This window comes from Fundulus heteroclitus, chromosome 3, assembly GCF_011125445.2.
Source record: "Fundulus heteroclitus isolate FHET01 chromosome 3, MU-UCD_Fhet_4.1, whole genome shotgun sequence".
Lineage (NCBI taxonomy): Eukaryota > Metazoa > Chordata > Actinopteri > Cyprinodontiformes > Fundulidae > Fundulus > Fundulus heteroclitus.
Genome location: NC_046363.1, coordinates 11365901 through 11385255, shown reverse-complemented (window position 1 = coordinate 11385255; position 19355 = coordinate 11365901). Strand labels below are relative to the sequence as shown.

The following is a 19355-nucleotide window of genomic DNA, read 5'->3' as shown; positions in this document are numbered from 1 at the left end:
ATTGCTTTTGCTTTTGCATTACACCCGTCCCGCCCCCATCTCGCTACCCTTTCCAAAACTTTCTGGGAGCGTTCTTACATGACAGTACAAAAAAAAAGACACTTCCTGAAAAAATAAAGATCAGATGATAACGAAATGAAAACAGGCAAATTCCACATATCACCAGCGAGAGAGATCTGGTTACAGGTGTACACACCCACACGCGCGCGCACGCACGCACACGCACAGACTGAGGAACAGCCAAGGTAAAGGGGAGCGTGTCAGTAATGTTTTTTTTTTTTTTACATTTTGAATCAATCTGTGGTGTTTTCCAGAGAAGGAAGACGGTGCTTTGGGAGGGAAACGCTTGGATGTGTGCGGATTGATTCGCTTCACCTTCGCCTGTACTAGGAAGTGAATGCTGTGTCCGGGAAAGGGGAGGGACTCCGACGACAAGTCAGGGGCGCTGCTGTTGTGCCTCTTCCCCACTGAGCTGCGGCGGTGCTGCTTTTTAATCCTTAAAAAAAAAAAAAAAAAAACAGACACACATACACATCCAGTGTGCAGTTTTGCCCGAAGATACCGCGTTACAAAGCGGGCTGATTTATTTTTATTCATTTTTTTTTTTTTTTTACTCGCTAAAACGCGTTCAGCCTGGCCTGATCCGATCTGCCCGCCGTGCAATGCGCAAAGGAGGGAGGGGGGGGGAAAGCCTGTAGCGCAGGCTAACGGCAGCAGGGCTCATTGCTGCAAGTTTGCTCCGTGAACTTTGCCACAATTGAGAGCCATGACCAGCCCGCCGTCGCTGCTGCTGCTGGGGAGGAGAGCCGCGGCGTCGCTTATCGGCCGGGGCTGCGCCGGAGTCACCGACGCGCGTTCGGGAGTTCGCTCGGCGGTTCCGAGGCGCTTCATCATCGACACGTCCTACGCGGCGCACTTCATGGATTTCAAAGGCTCCGCTATACCGAGCAGCATGAAGAAGCTGGTCGTCACCAAGCTCAGTCAGGATTTCAGAGAGGCCGTCTCCGTGCGCACCGTCGCCGTTCCGACGCCCGGAGACGCAGAGCTCCTCGTCAGGAATCGGTGAGTAGTTGTTGCTGCTGGCCGGTGGGGTGGTGGGTGGAGGAGGGGGGGTGACCGACCTGGCGTCGATCTATCAATGCATTGTTAGGGAAGTTACAGAAAGCTCTCCGCTTACCTCAAATCCGGCGACCGCGACCATCGTCAGCACTATCATTATCACGAGATGGCAAAAAATAAAAATAAAACCCCCCACACAGTTACTCCAAGTTCCGCCCTCCGTGCATTTGTCTGTCAATCCATCTCCCTCTCCCTGTCCTCTCTCACTCCCTCTCTCTGTCCTCCTGTCTCCCTACGTCACCAACCTGCACGCACAGAAAGTCGGTGGGGGGCTCAGACTGGCATCAGGAGATGGTGGAGAAGGAGATGCGGCGTTGCGTGGCGCTGGAGCTGCAGCATCACGTCGCTCATTCAAAGCAGCAGCGCGTTTAGGTGGAATCAGCCACATGCTTTCTCTCAGCCTAGCACCGATGGCCTCTAAAAGCACAAGTTGCATTACACTGAGCGTTTATTGGCTTTGAAACAGGACTAAAAACATACTTTAATACCATATTTTCCTCTGCTTTTGATTTACCACCCAACTGCTGACAGTGCGGACGACCTGATGGGGTTCTTAATGTTTATTGTTCCATTTACTCCCTATAAAATACTTTGCTTCCCCATTAGGCTGAACGTAAATGAATGTAAAATGTTCTACATCAGAACCTTATTAACTTGTAAGCAGAGATCCACTGATCAGGCTTTTCCTGCTTCTCTTTTTTTAGGTTCATTTCTTCTTTTATTATGTTGAACTGTATAATTTTATTCTAGAGATTATAGAGAAAAACATTGTTGCTGTTCACTTGATGGTGATAGTCGTTTCTAATCCAACAGATTATCTAAATCTGTGCATCAGAGTCTTATTCAGATGCTTTAAATCCTCAAATTCTCTCAGTTGACGCATTTACGGACTAAAGATGAGGGGAGTTCCAGGTTTCAAATCATTAAATAAATAGGAGTTTTTGCTTATCGCAAGGGACAATAGGCTGATTCCAGTCTTCAGCAGGTTGATTAGTGCATCTCTGCTTGTAAAGTAGCAGATCTCTTGCTTTCAAATTGAGACCTCTGACCGTTTGTTCGTCTGAATCAGCTCTGGGAGCTGGAACATATTGTGGAAAATAGTTGTGTGTATGTTATTTAAAGGTTAACTATTATGTGTTTTCGGAGGGGGTATGAAATTTGAAGCAGGTGGTTAATTTTAACGGGAGAGGCGTAATTGTTTTAATAGCGAGCATCTGACTGCAGTTGAAGAATGAGTTAAATCTGAAAGAGAGTAGTGCTAATTCTAATTTAAAATTAAGTATTGAAATTAGTGCAGCAAAATCTTTTTAATCTGCAACAAACCATGAGTGTTTGTTAGAAGCAAATGTGATCTCAACAAACATTTAGATGTAATACGAATCTAAAAGATGTCCACAAAAGAGAGGGTGATAGAGTGTGTTGTAGGGCTTTGAAAAAAGCCCTACAACATGAAATATGAATGAAATGAAATGAAAACATTTTTCCATATTTCCAACAAACTATACCTCTTTTTCTTCTCCTTTTAAGTTCTGTGAATGGAAAGGACGAGTCCTTTAAGACATCTAAGCAATAAATATGATAACTGCTGATCATATTTCATTAAATACATCAAAACTAAGCATTTAGCTCATGCCTGGCCATCTAACAGATCAGCCACCAGCATTTCCTTTAAAAATACAACAAACATATAAGGACAAAAATCAGTTAAAGGATGGAGACATGTTTTAATGCATATGTTAGAATAATCTAGTATCCTTGTTTTTGTTGAATTTAAATCAAACTACCGCTATCGGATACCATGCAGCACATTTTTTTTTCTCTTTCATGCCTTTATAGTCTTAAAAAACAATTAAATTAAAATCTGAATCCGGCTGCTCATGCCTTAAAATGAAATCAGAAACTGGTATTGGCCCGACAGAAACCTGATCGGCACATCTGTGCGCTTTAGTTGTTGATTTTGCCCTCAAATATATGATGAATGTTAGACTCATATTTATTGAAATAGTCCCTGAAAGGATACGTGTGATTTTATTTTATCTAGTCTTCACAATATACCCTGTTCTTTTCTGATGAACATGTTGTGCTTACTGTCTGTCATGATTATTAATTTCGCTTTAAAACATACAAACTCTCGGTTTAAAGTGTGAATTGTACCTAAACTATAAGCTTTGGTTGTTCCACACATTTGGGCACGGCATTCTGTCAATATCATAACCTTGACTACCATGCAGCTTCACTGTATTACCACAAAATATTGCACTGAAAATGTACATTAAATGATCCCATAGAGGGGCGGCATCGTGGTTAGAGCAGCACGCTTGCACTCTGAGAAGGTTGCGAGTTCCCGGTTCGATCCCCGCAGACTGCCACTGTGGGTCCCTGAGCAAGACCATAACCCCAGATTGCTCCACGGGTGCTGTGATAGCTGCCCACTGCTCCCTAAGGGATGAGTTAAATGCAGAAGACTAATTTCATTGGAGTGTATAACTGCAATGACAAATAAAGATTTCTTCTTCTTCTAATTCTTCTTCTTTTACTGTTCTGCTTTAGTTTCCACACCATGACAGCCCATGTTTTTTTCTCTTTTAGCAGTAGGTGGGGGAGGGGCAGCCCTGTATTCCTTTCGTGTTCACTCCATTACTGCCTCGGACGTAATATTTACACATAAACAAAACATTTTTGTAACCTCGGTGTGCCTTGATGCCTAAACACAATCTTTAGCAAACCTCTATATCAGTGCTATTTTCTTCACAAAAAAAAAAGATTTTTAAAACATTATCTTGGCGAATGGCAATGAGTTTCCACACAATTTCAAACGCTGCAGGTTGGACAGATTCGGGCTTCATTGCCACAATAATCTCTGTATTTATATCAATGCAAACATGAAAGCTTCAATATTTCCCAGCTGTATAAATCCAAATAATTGTACCTCTTTGCTAAAACCACACCATGTCTCTGTGAGGCAGCCGATCCAACAGATGTAAAAAGGCAGTCAAATCAAGGCATTTTGTTATATCATCTTTACCCATCTATAAACCACAGGAGCATTATCTACAAGCTCAAAGTACACGTGTGACATGCACAGTAATGAGGCCCAGCATGCGCCGCCGCTCTAAAAGACAGTAAATGATTTATTTATACATTCCTTTTCTCCCAGATTTGTTCCCAGCGTTGGTACAAAAAAAGATGAAAACGGCCGCCTTCTCGTGTTGAGGCAAGAAGCGACTGTCTTATGATTTAATAAAAAATAAATAATAAAAAAAAAAAAAAACAGTGCAGTTTCAGTTTTGTGGTGGGTTTCTCTGAAGACAATGAATTATGACATCATTTAATTTGTTTTGTGCTACAAGCCTCGTCCTGTTGGTGCTCTTTTCTGGGCAAAAGTGGCGAAGCATTGCCGAAACAAACCCGAGCACGACTGGGGGACTTGAACCTTGACCTTCCCGCAGGATTTCAGAAAATATCCGCCTACACTTATGACATCGCGAGGCATCTAACGCTGGGTTTTGTGTCCGCCACATCGTGTTACAGCTGTCTTTTTTCCCGCTCACCTTTGAAGCAATAAACCTTTGTGTCTCTGTGTTCCAGCTTTGTGGGAATCAACGCCTCTGATATCAACTACTCCGCAGGCCGATATGACCCCTCGGTGAAGCCCCCCTTCGACGCCGGCTTTGAGGGAATCGGCGAGGTCGTGGGCCTCGGCCTCAGCGCCAGCTCTCGCTACGCCGTCGGCGACACGGTGGCTTACTTCGGCAGCGGCGGCGCATTCGCCGAGTACACGGTGGTGCCTGCCAAAGAGAGCGTGCCCGTTCCCTCGGTGAGGCCCGAGTTCCTCACCCTGCTGGTGAGCGGCGCCACGGCCTACATCGCCCTGCGGCGCCTGGGCGACCTGGCTAAGGGCGAGACCGTCCTGGTCACAGCGGCTGCCGGGGGAACGGGACAGTTCGCCGTGCAGTTCGCCAAGCGGGCCGGCTGCCACGTCGTCGGCACGTGTTCGTCCGACGAGAAAGCCGGCTTCCTCAAATCCATCAGCTGCGACAGGCCCATCAACTACACCGCCGAAGATCTCGCCAAGACGCTGAGGAAGGAGTACCCGCTGGGCATAGACGTGGTGTACGAGTCGGTGGGAGGCAGCGTCCTGGAGCTCGCCGTGAACAGCCTGGCCAATAAGGGCAGGCTGATAGTGATCGGCTTCATCTCGGGCTACCAGACGGCGTCGGGCATCGCTCCCTTCAAAGGAGGGACGCTGCCGGTCAAGCTGCTCCAGAAGTCGGCCAGCGTCCGGGGTTTCTTCTTGCCCCACTTCGTCGGGGACTACAAGGAGGCCCTGAGCAGCATGATGCAGATGTTTGCCAAAGGGGAGCTGGTGTGTGAGGTGGATTGTGGGGATATGGCGGAGGAGGGAAGATTTGTGGGTCTGGAGTCGGTTTTCAGGGCAGTGGACTACATGTACGCTGGGAGAAACCTGGGCAAGGTCGTTGTAGAGGTGGCACCTCCGATTGTTGGCGATAGCAAGCTGTGATTTACTTGATTAACGATGCACTAAAATCAAATCAAACTTTGAGTGGCCTTAGAGTTTAGATTCTATTTTCACAAGATCTTTAGTAAAGCTCAATAAAGAATGATTGCTAAACTTGCACTAAATATTGAAAAAAGTATTTTGCTTCTGTTAATAAGATTTGAACAGTTTAATCTATATTCCTGTATTTTTATGTATGAGTTAATTTCAGGTAACACTTTTTTTTATATATATTGTTTTGTTTTTTAAATGGCACACAAGACGTACACAATGTAACAATCTAAGAAAAAAATATATGGAAGTCTTAAAAACAAAGACTATTCAGTTCATAAAATTATGTAATAGTGCAGAGGACAGTAATATGCTGCTTTGATCACATCTATGTAAACCCTCTAGTTAGAGTAGACGCGATGTCCGGTCCAACATAACATAGAAAAGGCTCCCCCACGTTTTATAAGAGGTATTATCTTTACTATGTCATTTACAAGTAGAGTTATCTGAAGTAAATATATTCTGTAATAACCTTTGGCTTACAGTTGAAACCAGATATTTATATACACTTTGTAAGAATACACACAGCTGTTCTTTTATTCTTTGACATTGAGTCAGACCTTTTTAGGTCTGTTAGATGGACCAAAATGCCAGAATCATTTTTATTCATCTTCTTGAAATTCTGAAGTTTGCATACACTAAGAAAACCATGACTCAGGGCAGTTTAGGAAAGATGCGATTCAGTGTGATTAAGAAAAATCTAAAGAAGTCAGCTATGCTTCCAGGAAGAGTTTTGCAGGTCTCCATGAGACCTCTATAGAAGTTAAACCATGGGATTGTCATCTAACTCTCCAGAGAGGGGAGCGGTTCTGTGTCCCAGAGATGAATGTGTTTTGACTCGAGATGTGCGCATTAACCCCAAAATAAAAGGAAAGGACCTTGAGAAGATGCTGACTGAAGCCAATAACAGAGTCCTATCCCAACATGCAGTAAAACCGCACTTGGTAAAGAAGAAACAGTTTTTTAAGAATGAGAAGGCTGCTTAAAGTTTACAAATTATACTGAAGGACAAAGAGCTTCATTTTGGAGAGATGTGCTGTGGTCTGCTGAAGCTACAAATGAAGTATATGAAAATGGGGGAAGCCGGACATCATCTCATCTGGGAAGTACGGGGCTGGCTGCATTATGTTGTGTGGGTGTCGTGCTCCAGGTGGGATTGGTGCACTTCAAAAAAATAGATGACATGCTGTAGAAAGAGGGTTAGGGGTTAGCAGCAGCATCTCAGTGCATCAGCCAGGAAGTTAATGCTTAGGCACAAATGGGAGTAGGAGCCTAACCATACAGTAACCTTGCCTGCAAGCTGAATTCTAGTGGTGTTTGTGCTTTCGCAAACCCACGAGACTTCATCTTGTACCGCTTCAACCGTTTGTGACAGAACCGAAGACGGTTCGGGCCAATCACGTTGCAGTATTGTGGTTTAAGGCGGGACGTACAGCTGTGACGAAAGCAAGAGCTGCCGAGCCCACAGCCGAACCAACATAAACATGGCAGCGCAGGAGGACACATGCGTAGCTGCTGCTATCACGTCTGTTTTGTAAGAATCCACAATTTCATATTTGAAAGAACAACAGCAAGAAGTGCCTTGACTAGATTACCTTGTGGTTTCTCATGAGGTCTGCTGCTTACATTTTCATTTGATGCCGTGATTGGCTAAAACCAACCTTTGGTAGGCGGGCACTAGGTGTTGCTTCGTCCAATCAGCTCGGAAAGCTCTGCTGAATGTCCCTCCTTTCCCTGAACGGATTTGATAGGAGTCCCATGTTGATAGTGTGCAGAACAGAGAGTGCTCCACATTATCAGTCTGGCTGGCCAGGTTATAACCTTACTGCCAAACCATCTAAAAATCAGCTTGGGAGTGGCAAGGTCAATATTTCGTATTAACTCTCATAAACCTTGATCTCAGTCAGTCCTATAGAACATTTGTGTCCTGAGCTGAAAAGATGTCTAAGATTCCAGCGACCTGTGACTGAAGATTGTGGAAGGATCTCTGCCAAATGCTAAAGAAATCCCTACTGACTATTTATTTTTTTAAATCTCTATTTTTATACTGGCATTTTTTGTTTTTTTAGCAAATAGAAACTGTTTTGCGAATCCGAACTGAGCTGAAACAGGAAAGATTCAGCCGAAGCTGATGTCAGGCAGTGAGAAACGTGTCTTTTTATGCAGCGTTTGGAAGCATCTGGTTTCACCTGCAGCTTTAGAAAGGAGGTCCTGAACAGGAGGCCTTCACATTGGACCTTTCCAAAATATTTTCATGTTTTGTCTCATTCTGCTGCACACACCTACTGCTCCACGTCACCCACCCTCCACCCCTCGCCGGTGAAATCATTTCACACCTGCTGCCGGAATGCACTTGCCTTTACCACTACCGACTACTTTATCCGCAATAAATATTTTATGATGGACTTCATTGTTTTTGTAATGGGGGGGCGGGGGGGCCCTCGCGTCGGTGCGAGCTTGTCAGAAGCAAGTGCCGCTCCAGGTGCGCTCGGCATTTCATTGCCATGTTTGTGGCTGACAGAAACGGCGTTCGCACAATCAATCTTTTCTTTCACATGCCCCCGAAGCTGCGCGTAATAACAACAAAAAAAGAGAAAAATTAGTCCAGCTAAGCAGTAGTTGGACTAGAAAATGTCATTATTTTCTCCCTCAAACTGAGGGAGAAAACAACTCACTTAAGGTGAATGATTTGTAAAATGCCCCCAGACACATATTTTTTTCTGTTTTTGTCTTTTTTTTTTTTCTTTAGTAGTTTTTTTTTTGGGAAAAAATAAACAAAGGCGTACAAAATTACTTATCGTGGCTATTCACACGCCGCTAATCAAGAAATAAAATAATTGTCAATTTCGCTCAAATGAAAGCTTTCAAAAATCTCATTTGATTAGAGTTTTTTTTTTTTTTTTTTTAAAGCTAAGCCGTATATAGGGGCATTAATCTTGGAACGTGAGAGCAGTCTGTGTTGTGTTAATGTCTTCCACCGATAACAAACACCTGTACCTTGTTGGCAGGAAGGCCCAGCAGTCTGCATGCTCTGTGATCGCGTTAGTTCCTCATCCAGGTGGCTGCTCAAAAATGCAACTCGCTGTGAAACACGTTACAGGTGTGACCCCAGCATAGAAAAGCTGCCACGTTCACAGGGACGGTGCAGGGAAACACAAAAGCTGCAACACAACAGGCTGGAGCCATTTTGGTTCTCTGGCGGAGAATGTCGAAACAACGTCTAAATGGATCATTAATGACCCGTTTAAGCTTTCCAGCAGAAAACTGAGTGTCTCCATTCAGCAGTAAAGTAGTAGTATAGTGTGAATCCAAATAATTTGGCCCTGGATGCTAAAGCTAACGGCTGGTCAGAGAAGGAGCCAAGTCCAAAGTGGGCTTCTGCCATCTTAAAACTTCTTCAATCATAGGACAGCCTTCAAACCGTGAACATGTGTGCACTGCGATATAAAGGTAGAAGGTGATGAAACCTCAGTTTATCGCGTAAACAATCATCAGCTTCTATGTAAATAATCAACCAATACAACCTCAAAGTGGGTTTTCCATTTATTTATTTGCTGCGAACAAGATAAATGAACAAAATTGAAACTGAATTGTTATTAAATTGGTTTAAGTTGCATAAATATTACAGCAGTTGCTAGGAATTTTTAAATATAGATATAGTATTGATTTCTACATAGCTTTTTCTTTCTATTAGGTACTTACCTTGAACGGAAGCACTTTTCATGTTCCATTCTCTGTACGTTTCACGCAGGAAGATCATTGGTGGCGCACCAGCTCCCACCTCTTTTCCATGTAAATGATAGGATTTTGTGTAAAACACTGTCCAGCACAGCAGCGAGACTAGTTTATAGGTTCAGACAGCAGCATTAAACAGCCCGGATGTTTTTTGAGACTTCAGTTGTTTTAAGATACAAATTATGAGGAAAGATCTTTGGTTATTTTGTCCATTTTCAGAGCATCCTGCTAAATTCCATCTTCAGAAATACCTCAAATCACGGTACGTTTTTTTTTTTTTGCCATGAGATAATGTTTCTTTTACTAAAGAACTAAACAGGTTTAAAGCAACTTTTGGGACTAAAATTATAATTAAACTACAGACTTAAGACTATAATTAAAGCTGAAATGGAAGCCCTGGGAATCACTTTGATTGCACACAACAGGTTCCTCTGCAACACCCCCTGTTTGTTCAGGTGTTGGAACACAAAAGCAAGCTCCTACACGCCAGCCGCTCGGAGAGGTGACAGAGGTGATGATGCGCACAGATGTTTGGACGAGTTCAGCCCGCATCCAAGAGCTGGACCGCAAAGGAGGAAGGAGGAGGCCAAGTTCTACGTCTTCCGCAATTAACAGGAGAGGCCTCGTCTGGGCGTCCTCCGGGGGCCTACCTGTACCTCCGCTGATTAGTGAGCAGTCACAGCCCCAATTAGAGAACACACAGCAACCTGAAGAGACAACACTCTTTATTTAATTGGATTGTGTTGCAGTGTTGGGCTGCTAACTGGGATCGCAGTGAATCAGCGTGGAGCCGCCGGGCATAAACAAGGCATTAAAGATAGAGAAGGGGCCTTCTGAAGATGTTATTGCAGACTGTTGTGTGAAACAGGTGGAGAGATTTATTCCCATCATATGCAAATATAGATCATTTTAAGATGGTGAACTGTTTGTAACATTTAGTTAAATTCGTTGCACACCGATACGTGTGGTGCAAGAACAAAACAAGCAGATTTGCTTTTGTCAAGAATAAGGACATATTCCGATTATACAGGACTGTCTCAGAAAATTAGAATATTGTGGTACAGTTCTTTATTTTCTGTAATGCAATTAAAAAACATGAAATGTCATACTTTCTGGATTCATTACAAATCAACTGAAATATCGCAAGCCTTTTATTGTTTTAATATCGCTGATTATGGCGTACAGCTGAAGAAAACTCAAATAAAGAACTTTATCACAATATTCTAATTTTCTGAGACAGTCCTGTATAAAAAAGTGGAATTTTAAGCTTTACACTCCTTTCACACTTAAACATAGTGTCAAATGACCACGGTGTATTTTTGCGGGGTGTAGGGTCTGATTTGTACAGTTTTTCCTATTAAAATCAGGAAAGTGTGCTATATATTTATATTCCGCCCTTTTTTCTCCAATACCTCCAAGTAGATCTAAGGCCTGAGGTTTGCTAAAGAATATAGGTGAAATAACAGCACCAACAAGACCAAACAACACAGCAGACAGGTGAGGGTAAATGTTGTGGAGAGCTTTAAATGCAAAGTTAGATTGTAACATCATTCTTGAGGTTTGAACATCTCATGGGCAGCTCGGTCCATCATTCAAACTGTGATTAAGTTCAGCACCGCTGCAGACCCAACAGGACCTCACCCAAACTATTGGGCCGGTTTGCTGCGAGCCATGTAGGGGAAACAGCCAAGACATGAAAGAAGGGGCTCTGGCCAAATGAGACCGAAACTGAGCCTTTGATCTACGTCAGAAAATGCTTTGTACACGGCAGACAACCAACACGGCTCGTCATCCTGAGGACATCATCCACGGGGTGAGACATGGGGGTGACAGCATCATGCTGTGGCAGCATCATGCTGTGGAAACGAGCCGTCTCTCTACCCAATCTGATTGGTCCTGAGAAATTATGCATGTAATCTGCAAAGAAGAACGCAAAGCTGGCTGGGGCATACCCCAAAAAGAAGTGCAGCTGCAATCACAGGAGGAGATGGTTCTACACAGTACTGGATCAAGAGGGATGAATGGACATGAATGCCTCCACAGGTTTCAGATTTGAATGTGTAAACATTTTTATAAGCATGTACCAGCTGCCTTTCACTTTAGAATGTTTCACTACGTTGTGTTGGTCTTTCACATAAAATTCAAATGAAATACATAGAAGATTATGGTTTTGATTTGACAGAATGTGAAAAAGTTAAAGGGGGGGGGGAACACAGGTGTTGCTGGGTGCTGACTAGAAACTAAGAATAGTCTGTTTTTTTATAACAGCTGAGACTACAGCACTTTCTTTTAACTCCATTCTAATAATTAGCATCACTTTGTATCCTTCACTGAGCCAAAAGGGCAACAGCAAAGATTAGTCCAACTAAAGAGGGAAGATGTTTACCTAGCTGGAGTGAAGTCAGTCAGCTTGACGTGGTTCTCAAATTCTCAGTTGAAAGTCACTATTCTGTTCTGATTGTGTTTTTTTTTTAAGTTGCAGGCAAGTTTTTGAAAGATTCCCCCCTTTTTCTCCTTTTATTCCCACATTTCCCCCCTCGCTTTCCTATGTGTCACCTAACAAAGACATCACCCTCATCGTGTGGCACGGTAGCCTACCTCCCAGGCGCCTCAGGGACACGGGCTCGCTGCCTGGTGCTGCCAGCATCCAGACAGTCCAGTTTGTTTCCCCCCGCAAGTCAGTCAAGACCCCTCTCAGCTTCCCAACTCCCCGAGCCCCCATCACTCCTACCCCTGCCTAATTACCAAACCTAAAACCCCTCTCAACTAATTAGCCACAGCAGACCCAGGAGCTGTGAGTAAAGGTAAGGAGATGGCTTCATTCAGGACGAGGTGTGTGCGTGTGTGTGTGCGTGCGTGCGTGTGCGTAAAAAGAAGAAAAGAAGCAGAATATTCATGCCGCCTTTTGCAAAGCACATCTCTACAGCCAATTAAAGTCATTTCTTAAACAGTTCTTCTTTTCTTTTTCTTTTTTTTTTCTTTTTTTTTTTTTTGTTGCAAATCCTAAGTCATACGCGACAGAAAGAGACAGGAACGTGTTTGTTTGCGGCTGCGCGTGTGCGTCTCTGGATGTGCCCGAGTGCGCGCAGGTTGCGCGCAAACATCCCCGCGTGTCTCCGTGTGGCTGGCAGTCTGTCGTCTCTTCTGTCCATCAGCGGCGCGAGAGCTCAGTGGGACATAAATTACAATATGCGGCAGCTCCACTTGTGTGAGTCTCAATGAAGGGGGAGGAATAACTTTCTTAATCAAGTTCCCCTGATTAATTGTAATAAAGGTGTCATCTGTAAATGTGTCCTCCTGATTGAGTAATTCGGGGCTGGAGACGGTGGGCCCGTCCCCGGTGATTGGGGAGGGTTGGACAGAGCGAGGTGGAGGAGGAGGAGGAGGAGGAGGACTGGGGAGGTTTGTGGAGACACAAATAGCTCCTGGGCACAGTGGCAGCCTTCGCACAACTGACAGTTATGAAATACAATTATCAGTGTGATCTGCTTAAGAATTCATCAGCAGCTTTACCGGCCAGTAAAGATGTTCGCAGAGAGACAGGAGGAGGGGGAGGGAGGGGGTGGGGGGGGGGGGGGTAGGTGTGGGCCTTACTGATTAAATGAGGTTTTTATTTTGTCCAACAAATTGCTCACATTATGCCACACGGCTGTAAGAGTAAAACTTCCTCTGTTAACTATCCGCTTTGCTTCACGTCGTCCTGAAAACATTGAACCGATGGAGCGCTGAAGGTTGGCCTTCCATGTGTGATGCAGTGCTGTGTGAAAGTATTCATCCCCTTACAGAAGACATCTGTGGTGGTCTCGTTTGGGCATCTCGTTGGTCACACGCTTAAGTTTTGGATCACCACACAGATTTTTGTATTAAAGATCTACAATCTTAAAGCACCGTGTTAGAACTGCTGATTTCATTTATAAAAGAAAAATTTTTCAACCCATCTTGGCCCTGTGTTAAAAAGTAATTCTCCCTCTTTTTAACTCATGAAATAACTGTAATTAACTGCATTTTTTGGAAAGCTGAGCTCACTTTCACAAGCCATATCAATTCTGATTATCGCCAGACTTGTAAACTCCAGAAATCATGTAAATATAACCTAACTGGCAGCATGACGTAGAAGAGTAAAAGAGCTCAAAAAGCACCATGTCATGCCCTAATCAGGAAAAATTCAGGAAAAGACTACAAAACACTGACATCTATTACTCTTGAAAGGGTTGAAAAACTATTTGTAATCCCATTGGTTAAGCTTTTTTTTTACTCCTGTAAACCACAATATCCATAAATGAATAAAACATGGAAGAGTGGTAAACCTTCACCGGCAAGTCTACCAAAACTACTCCAAGAGCACATCATCACATTATCAAGGAGGACATAAGGTGAGACAAAACGTTAACTTTTTGGGAGGTGTGTTTCCTGGTCCATCTGGTGTAAAACTAACAAAGTCAGAGAAAGAACATGATGCCAACAGTTAAACATGGTGGAGGCAGTCTGGTGGTCTGGGACTCGTTTTACATCCTGGGCTAATTTCCATAAATGATGGAACCAACGATTCTGCTCCTCAATAAATCCCAAAGGGGAATGTCCAGCCATCACTGTGTTACTCTAAGTGTGATCTGGAGCTCATCAGCAGATTGTACGCTGATTTATCTCAAATATTTCAGCGTAACAAAAAGTCAAAATGGAGGAAAACTGTAAGGGGGCAAATCAAGATATTTTGGAGTGCACTTGGATATAAAAACAGTCATGCCCAAATGTAAGAAGAACATTGCTAGTTGACTCTAACCTGGGCTTTCTGTGTCTAATTAAAAATTACCCTTACACACTAACCAGATGGATTGATATAGTAAATGTTTCAGAAAAGACAGAGCTATAAGGAGAGCGGTAGGGGTGTTGACTCATATAAAGGTCTCATTTAACTAGAGAGAAATCCATAAGTGAAAATGTGTCAATTGAATCTCTCAGTATAAAGGTTTGTCTCTCGCCTCGCATGAATTTTGATATAATGGTAAAGTACAATCCGCCATTGGCCTGCAGATCAATTGTTTTTTTAATTGTAGTTTGAAACAGCTGTTTAAAGGATTTAAATATAACAGTGTGGTGACTTTAATATAAACTGGATAGAAAGCAAACCTAGGAAACACCTCAGTCATTTGACATCAACATTGTATTTATACTAGTTAATTAATGCAGCATCTTCTCTTCCTGGTAACAATAAAACATTTATTGGTCTGATTTTTTTAGCCCCATCCAATCACGCCATGACTCTTCGTTGTTTGGATGTGTGTGCTTATTTAGATTCTGTTTCTTGCCTTTCTCAGTTCCCCACCTTTGTCATTCCCCCAGCTGTTTGGTTTTCTGTTGATTATTACTCACCTGATTTTAATCCGGTTGATTATTTAACAGTATATATAAGTTCTTGGTTTGTGTTTATTCCTTGTTGTATTCTCTGTTGTTCCTGGCTCCTGTGTTTCCCGTGCTTGCAAGTTTATTTTGTTTCTCATTAAATCATCATCATCATCATCATCATCATCATCATCATCATCATCATCATCATCATCATCATCATCACACCATGGCTCAGTCTCGTTCTCTGGGTCCAGAACAACATTTTGTGATTCTGATAGGAAGAAAACTGACCCGCAATAGCTGAGTCAGGCGTCAGAACAAACAGAAATAGATCAAATTAGACATTTCTCGCTAGAATGTACCCAAATTTGAGACTGATAAGAGCAGGCTGGGATGGAAATTTCAGCTCATAGTCACAGAAATGAGTGTTGCAAATACATTTACTTTAAATGTCAGTAACACTGCAAACAAGTTCCTCAAAAAAAGGGTTTGAGAGATCAAGTGGTGAAAGAAATGTGTAAATCCAAAGCTACATTTTACATAAAGTTCCTGTTTGAGGCAAAAGGAACCAGAAAAGTTATTCGGAAACAACTGAATAGTTTACTCAACCCTAATAGTCTCAGGAATCAACACACACTAATGGAAAAGTTGCTCAGTTTGCACCAATATTTAATGACTTCTTCCTTTGACTTCTTTCCATTCTTCCCTGCATTACAATTTAAACCAGTCCAGACCAACATTATATAATACCAGCAAAACATAATTCATATTTGTGTGCGATTCGAGATGTTAACCTTGGGACTCTCTTAAAGGTCAGCAACAATTTCAACAACTCCTTTGTGAAGGATATGCACAACCTGGATGTTGTGTTTTTGAAAATATGTACTTTTATCCTAGCAGAGCCTCTAATTTATGCTGTTAGTATTTCCATCTCAACAGGACAATTTCCTGATGCATGGAAAAAAGACCTTTTGAAGCCATTTTTTTTTAATCAGGGAACTTTCAAGAAGTTGGCAAATACAGGTCAATAAATCTTCTTCCTGAAATGCCAAAAGTGTTAGTCCCAGAGCAGCTGCTAAAATATCCGGACACTTAAAACCTTCTTCATCCTCTCCAATTTGGCTTCAACAGTGACTGCCACATATTTGTTGTTAGAATAGGTTAAACAATCTCTTGACAGAGGAAATGTTGTTGGTGTACTGTTCCTGAATGTTCCTTCATTATCAATCTGGGTTGCCAGGTTATGAACAATGTGTTATCATCAATAAGTGTCCTTGCAAGTTCAGATTAATGGGGCATCTAATGAACAAATGTAAGAGGTAAAATATTTAGGAATTATATTAGACTCCCAGATACTTTGTAAAAGACTGCTTCAGAATAATAAGAAAATGCTTGACATCTTGAGCAGAGATGTTCTCAAAGTCAATTATTCTATCACTCTTGTCCTATGGTGTCACTTATCTGGTCTGAGATTTACTAAACTACACTTAAATCACTAGAAAGTCTTTTCAGTCAGGCCTTGAAGGTTTTATACCAAAAGGCAATCAGATTTCACCACTTTAAGATTTTCGCTAATATTTTGTATTTGGTTAATTTGATCAACTTTAACTTTTTAAAACCGCTAAAATAGCTTTAAAGATAAACTGAAGGGCTATAGCAGATCAACCAGAGTAGCTTAAGACGGCAACTGTATGATTCCTTTCTGCAAATCCTATTTTGCGTAAAGTACTATTTCTACATTAGGTACTGGACTTTGGAACTCACTGCCTGTTTAGGTATGCTGTTAGTATCACTGTCAACTCTTTTATCATTATTGTATTTGCTGTAGTGTTTGAAATTGTGTTTTCAAAAGCCCATCTAGGCACAAGTACTGCAAATCAGCTCACGTAATAAGCACTATGATGCATGTTTGGGACTGCAGCTTTCTCACGTAGTCTGTGTTATTGTAAACGAGTCCCTCTCAAATAAACTCAACAATTACACTAAACAATAAAATTTTGCATTCATCAGAATTTTTGATACCAGTTGATAGTTTACTATTAGTTATTTTGAAAATATAGTGTTACCTTGAATATATGACTACGGTCTATCTTGAGAGTGACAAACATCTGAAAGATATTGCTAATGTTTATGAAAGTATAGTTAAAAACTAAAAAAAAAAAAACAAATACAATAAATGAAATAAAATAACAAATTTTATCTGCAAACATATTGAATTTAAGGTACAAAGTGAATATCAAACATTTTAATTTGACTTCAAACTTATAAATTCGAATTTATAAACACATTTTGATTTGATTCAATTTGACAGAAAAAAAAAAAAAGATCCTGTAACATTCATCTTCTCTCTGTCGTCCGTCTCACACTTCAGGACATTATTTGGACGTTTGAAGGGGGATCTCTCAGTGCGTCTGTTCAGATGTAGATACATATTTCGGTGAAAGGCAAGGGCACCATTCACCATCTCAGGATTGATGGCAACATTGTCACCATGCTGACCAAGGCTGCCTTCAATTGGCTGGATAAAGAAGGAGAAAAATGGTAGAAGGAACAGAGGAGGAAATATGAGCATCCCGTCAGCAGAATGACGGACAGGCCCTCAGTCCAGCTCCCTCAGGTCCCCTTCTGTCCTCATTCTTTACCGGCCCCAGTTTGCAACGGAGGCGTTGTCTCTGCGGCCAAGGACACCGGGGTGTCAGCAGCGCGTCTGGGCAACATCGTTCATCAGGCCGCATCGGTAATGGGGAGCTCTCTGTGACAGTGGTCATCAGGACACGAAAGCAAAAGGGCCCATAAACATAACATGACAGATGGCCGGGAGGACAGCTTCGGACAGGGAGGGAGGGATGAAAAGCGAGAGGTAAAGTGAGACAGAGGGAAAGAGACTGCGGCGGACAGAGAGGTCTCAGCCAGGATTGTTAAGTCTTTGGGAAAAGTCTTAAGCACTGGATGGTTTATGGAGGTGCGTGTTTAATGTCCACTGAGAATGAAAAGAAAGAAATGGGGGGAGGGGGGGTGAAGAATGCTGGGGAATTGCTCTGCAGCTGATGTACAAGAACAAAAGTCCTGAGAAAATTGAAGTCAGTAGAAGTAACATAATAAAGTCAATGGTAGAATGAATGCAAATGATTTTTTACCATATTCCAGTAAAATATATATTCCGAGCCATTGAATATTTTCTTCAAATGAACACCGGTTCAAATTCTACATTTTCTGCTGTCCTTCCTAAGTAAAGTTTTCATTCCCAGCTCTCCCAATTTCTTCATTTCCCAATATTCCTGTTTGTTAACTACCTTTCATCAGCGACTGTGGCCAATTAGTGAAGTTAAACCTTTTAACCTTTAGCATCTTGCTGCACAGTTAAACTGGAGATCCAACATGAAAGATGCACTCTCCTAAACAGCGTTAGGATAGGGAGCCTAAAAGATACACAGCCTCGCCAGTGTGTCCCTACTCCTAGGAGTTTCTCCACATTTTGCTTTTTATAATCACAAACTTTAATTTATTTATTGAGATTGGCTGAGATGGAACAACATAAAGTAGCAAATGTTTTATACCTCTGAGCATATTCTGCTCAGAGGTACTCCTCAAATCTATTCCCAATTTTCAAACAGGTTTTCTTCCAGGATTGCCTTGAATTTAATTTAGATCATAAGTCTGACCAGCTCCAAAGTCCCTGCTAAAAACAAGCATGCCTGTTGCATGATATTGGCATCAAATTGTTTAGAAGTACAGAAGTTGAGTTGTAATTGCTAATTTTACTGCGCTAATAGGGCCGGATGTTCAGAAGGCTTGCATGTATAAAAACACATGCAAATGAATTCACATGTGTAAAGTTAATCTTCATAACCAGGTTCAAAGACATTTTCTTGTGTAAAATGAGCAGAACAGCAGGCGCAAACTTTTTCGTGTGTGTGCCTTCCTGATGTAGATCACATGCTGATGACCAAACTGCACAAAGTTATGAGAGGAGGATATGCTTATGTGAATACTTACCATCCGTAAGCTTACAAGGTGCAAATATGGACGCAGAAATCTCTGTGGTCCTTGTGGCCAGAAAGGAAATATTGGTACAGTGACAGACGATGGACAGTCTGTGCACATGTGAACATTTCAGAAACAACAATAGCAGAATAATATTAGTGGGGAAAAAGACATCCGTCCTAAGTAAATAATATTGAAGCAGTTAAGCCAAAACGAAAAACACTATGACTTTGTGGCATGCTCATAAAACCAAACTGACTATTAACTGGATGCCACCCAAGAACAACCTTAATGGAAAACAGAGGTGGGGAGGGGATGATATGTGAAGCACACCCTAAATAATATTCATTATTATTATTATTATCATTGTTATTATTATTATTATTATTATTATTATTATTATTATTATTATTATTATTATTATCATTATTAATATTAATATTATTTTTATTATTATTATTAGTAGTAGTAGTAGTAGTAGTAGTAGTAGTAGTAGTAGTAGTAGTAGTAGTGTTATTATTAATTTATCAATTTATTTACTTAATCATTATTATTGTCATTATTACCTCCAACCCCATCACTTAGAACTTCATCTTTCTTTTAC

At 41.8% G+C, this 19355-nt stretch overlaps 2 protein-coding genes across 2 annotated transcripts in view; one reads left to right on the top strand and one right to left on the bottom strand.

Annotated features, from left to right (window-relative positions):
• The window catches only part of LOC105933420 (teashirt homolog 1), a 48991-nt gene extending 47651 nt beyond the window's left edge, over positions 1–1340 (bottom strand). The window contains exon 1 of the mRNA XM_021321723.2: positions 1178–1340. The gene's annotated coding sequence lies outside the window, so the exon portion shown is untranslated. The remainder of the gene's footprint in view (positions 1–1177) is intronic.
• On the top strand, positions 278–6767 carry LOC105933445 (prostaglandin reductase 3). The gene is made up of 2 exons (XM_012872989.3): positions 278–1062; positions 4708–6767. Exons 1-2 carry the CDS (start codon positions 767–769, stop codon positions 5639–5641), a joined length of 1230 nt encoding a protein of 409 aa, XP_012728443.2. The 5' UTR covers positions 278–766; the 3' UTR covers positions 5642–6767.
• The last annotated feature ends 12588 nt before the right edge of the window (positions 6768–19355 follow it).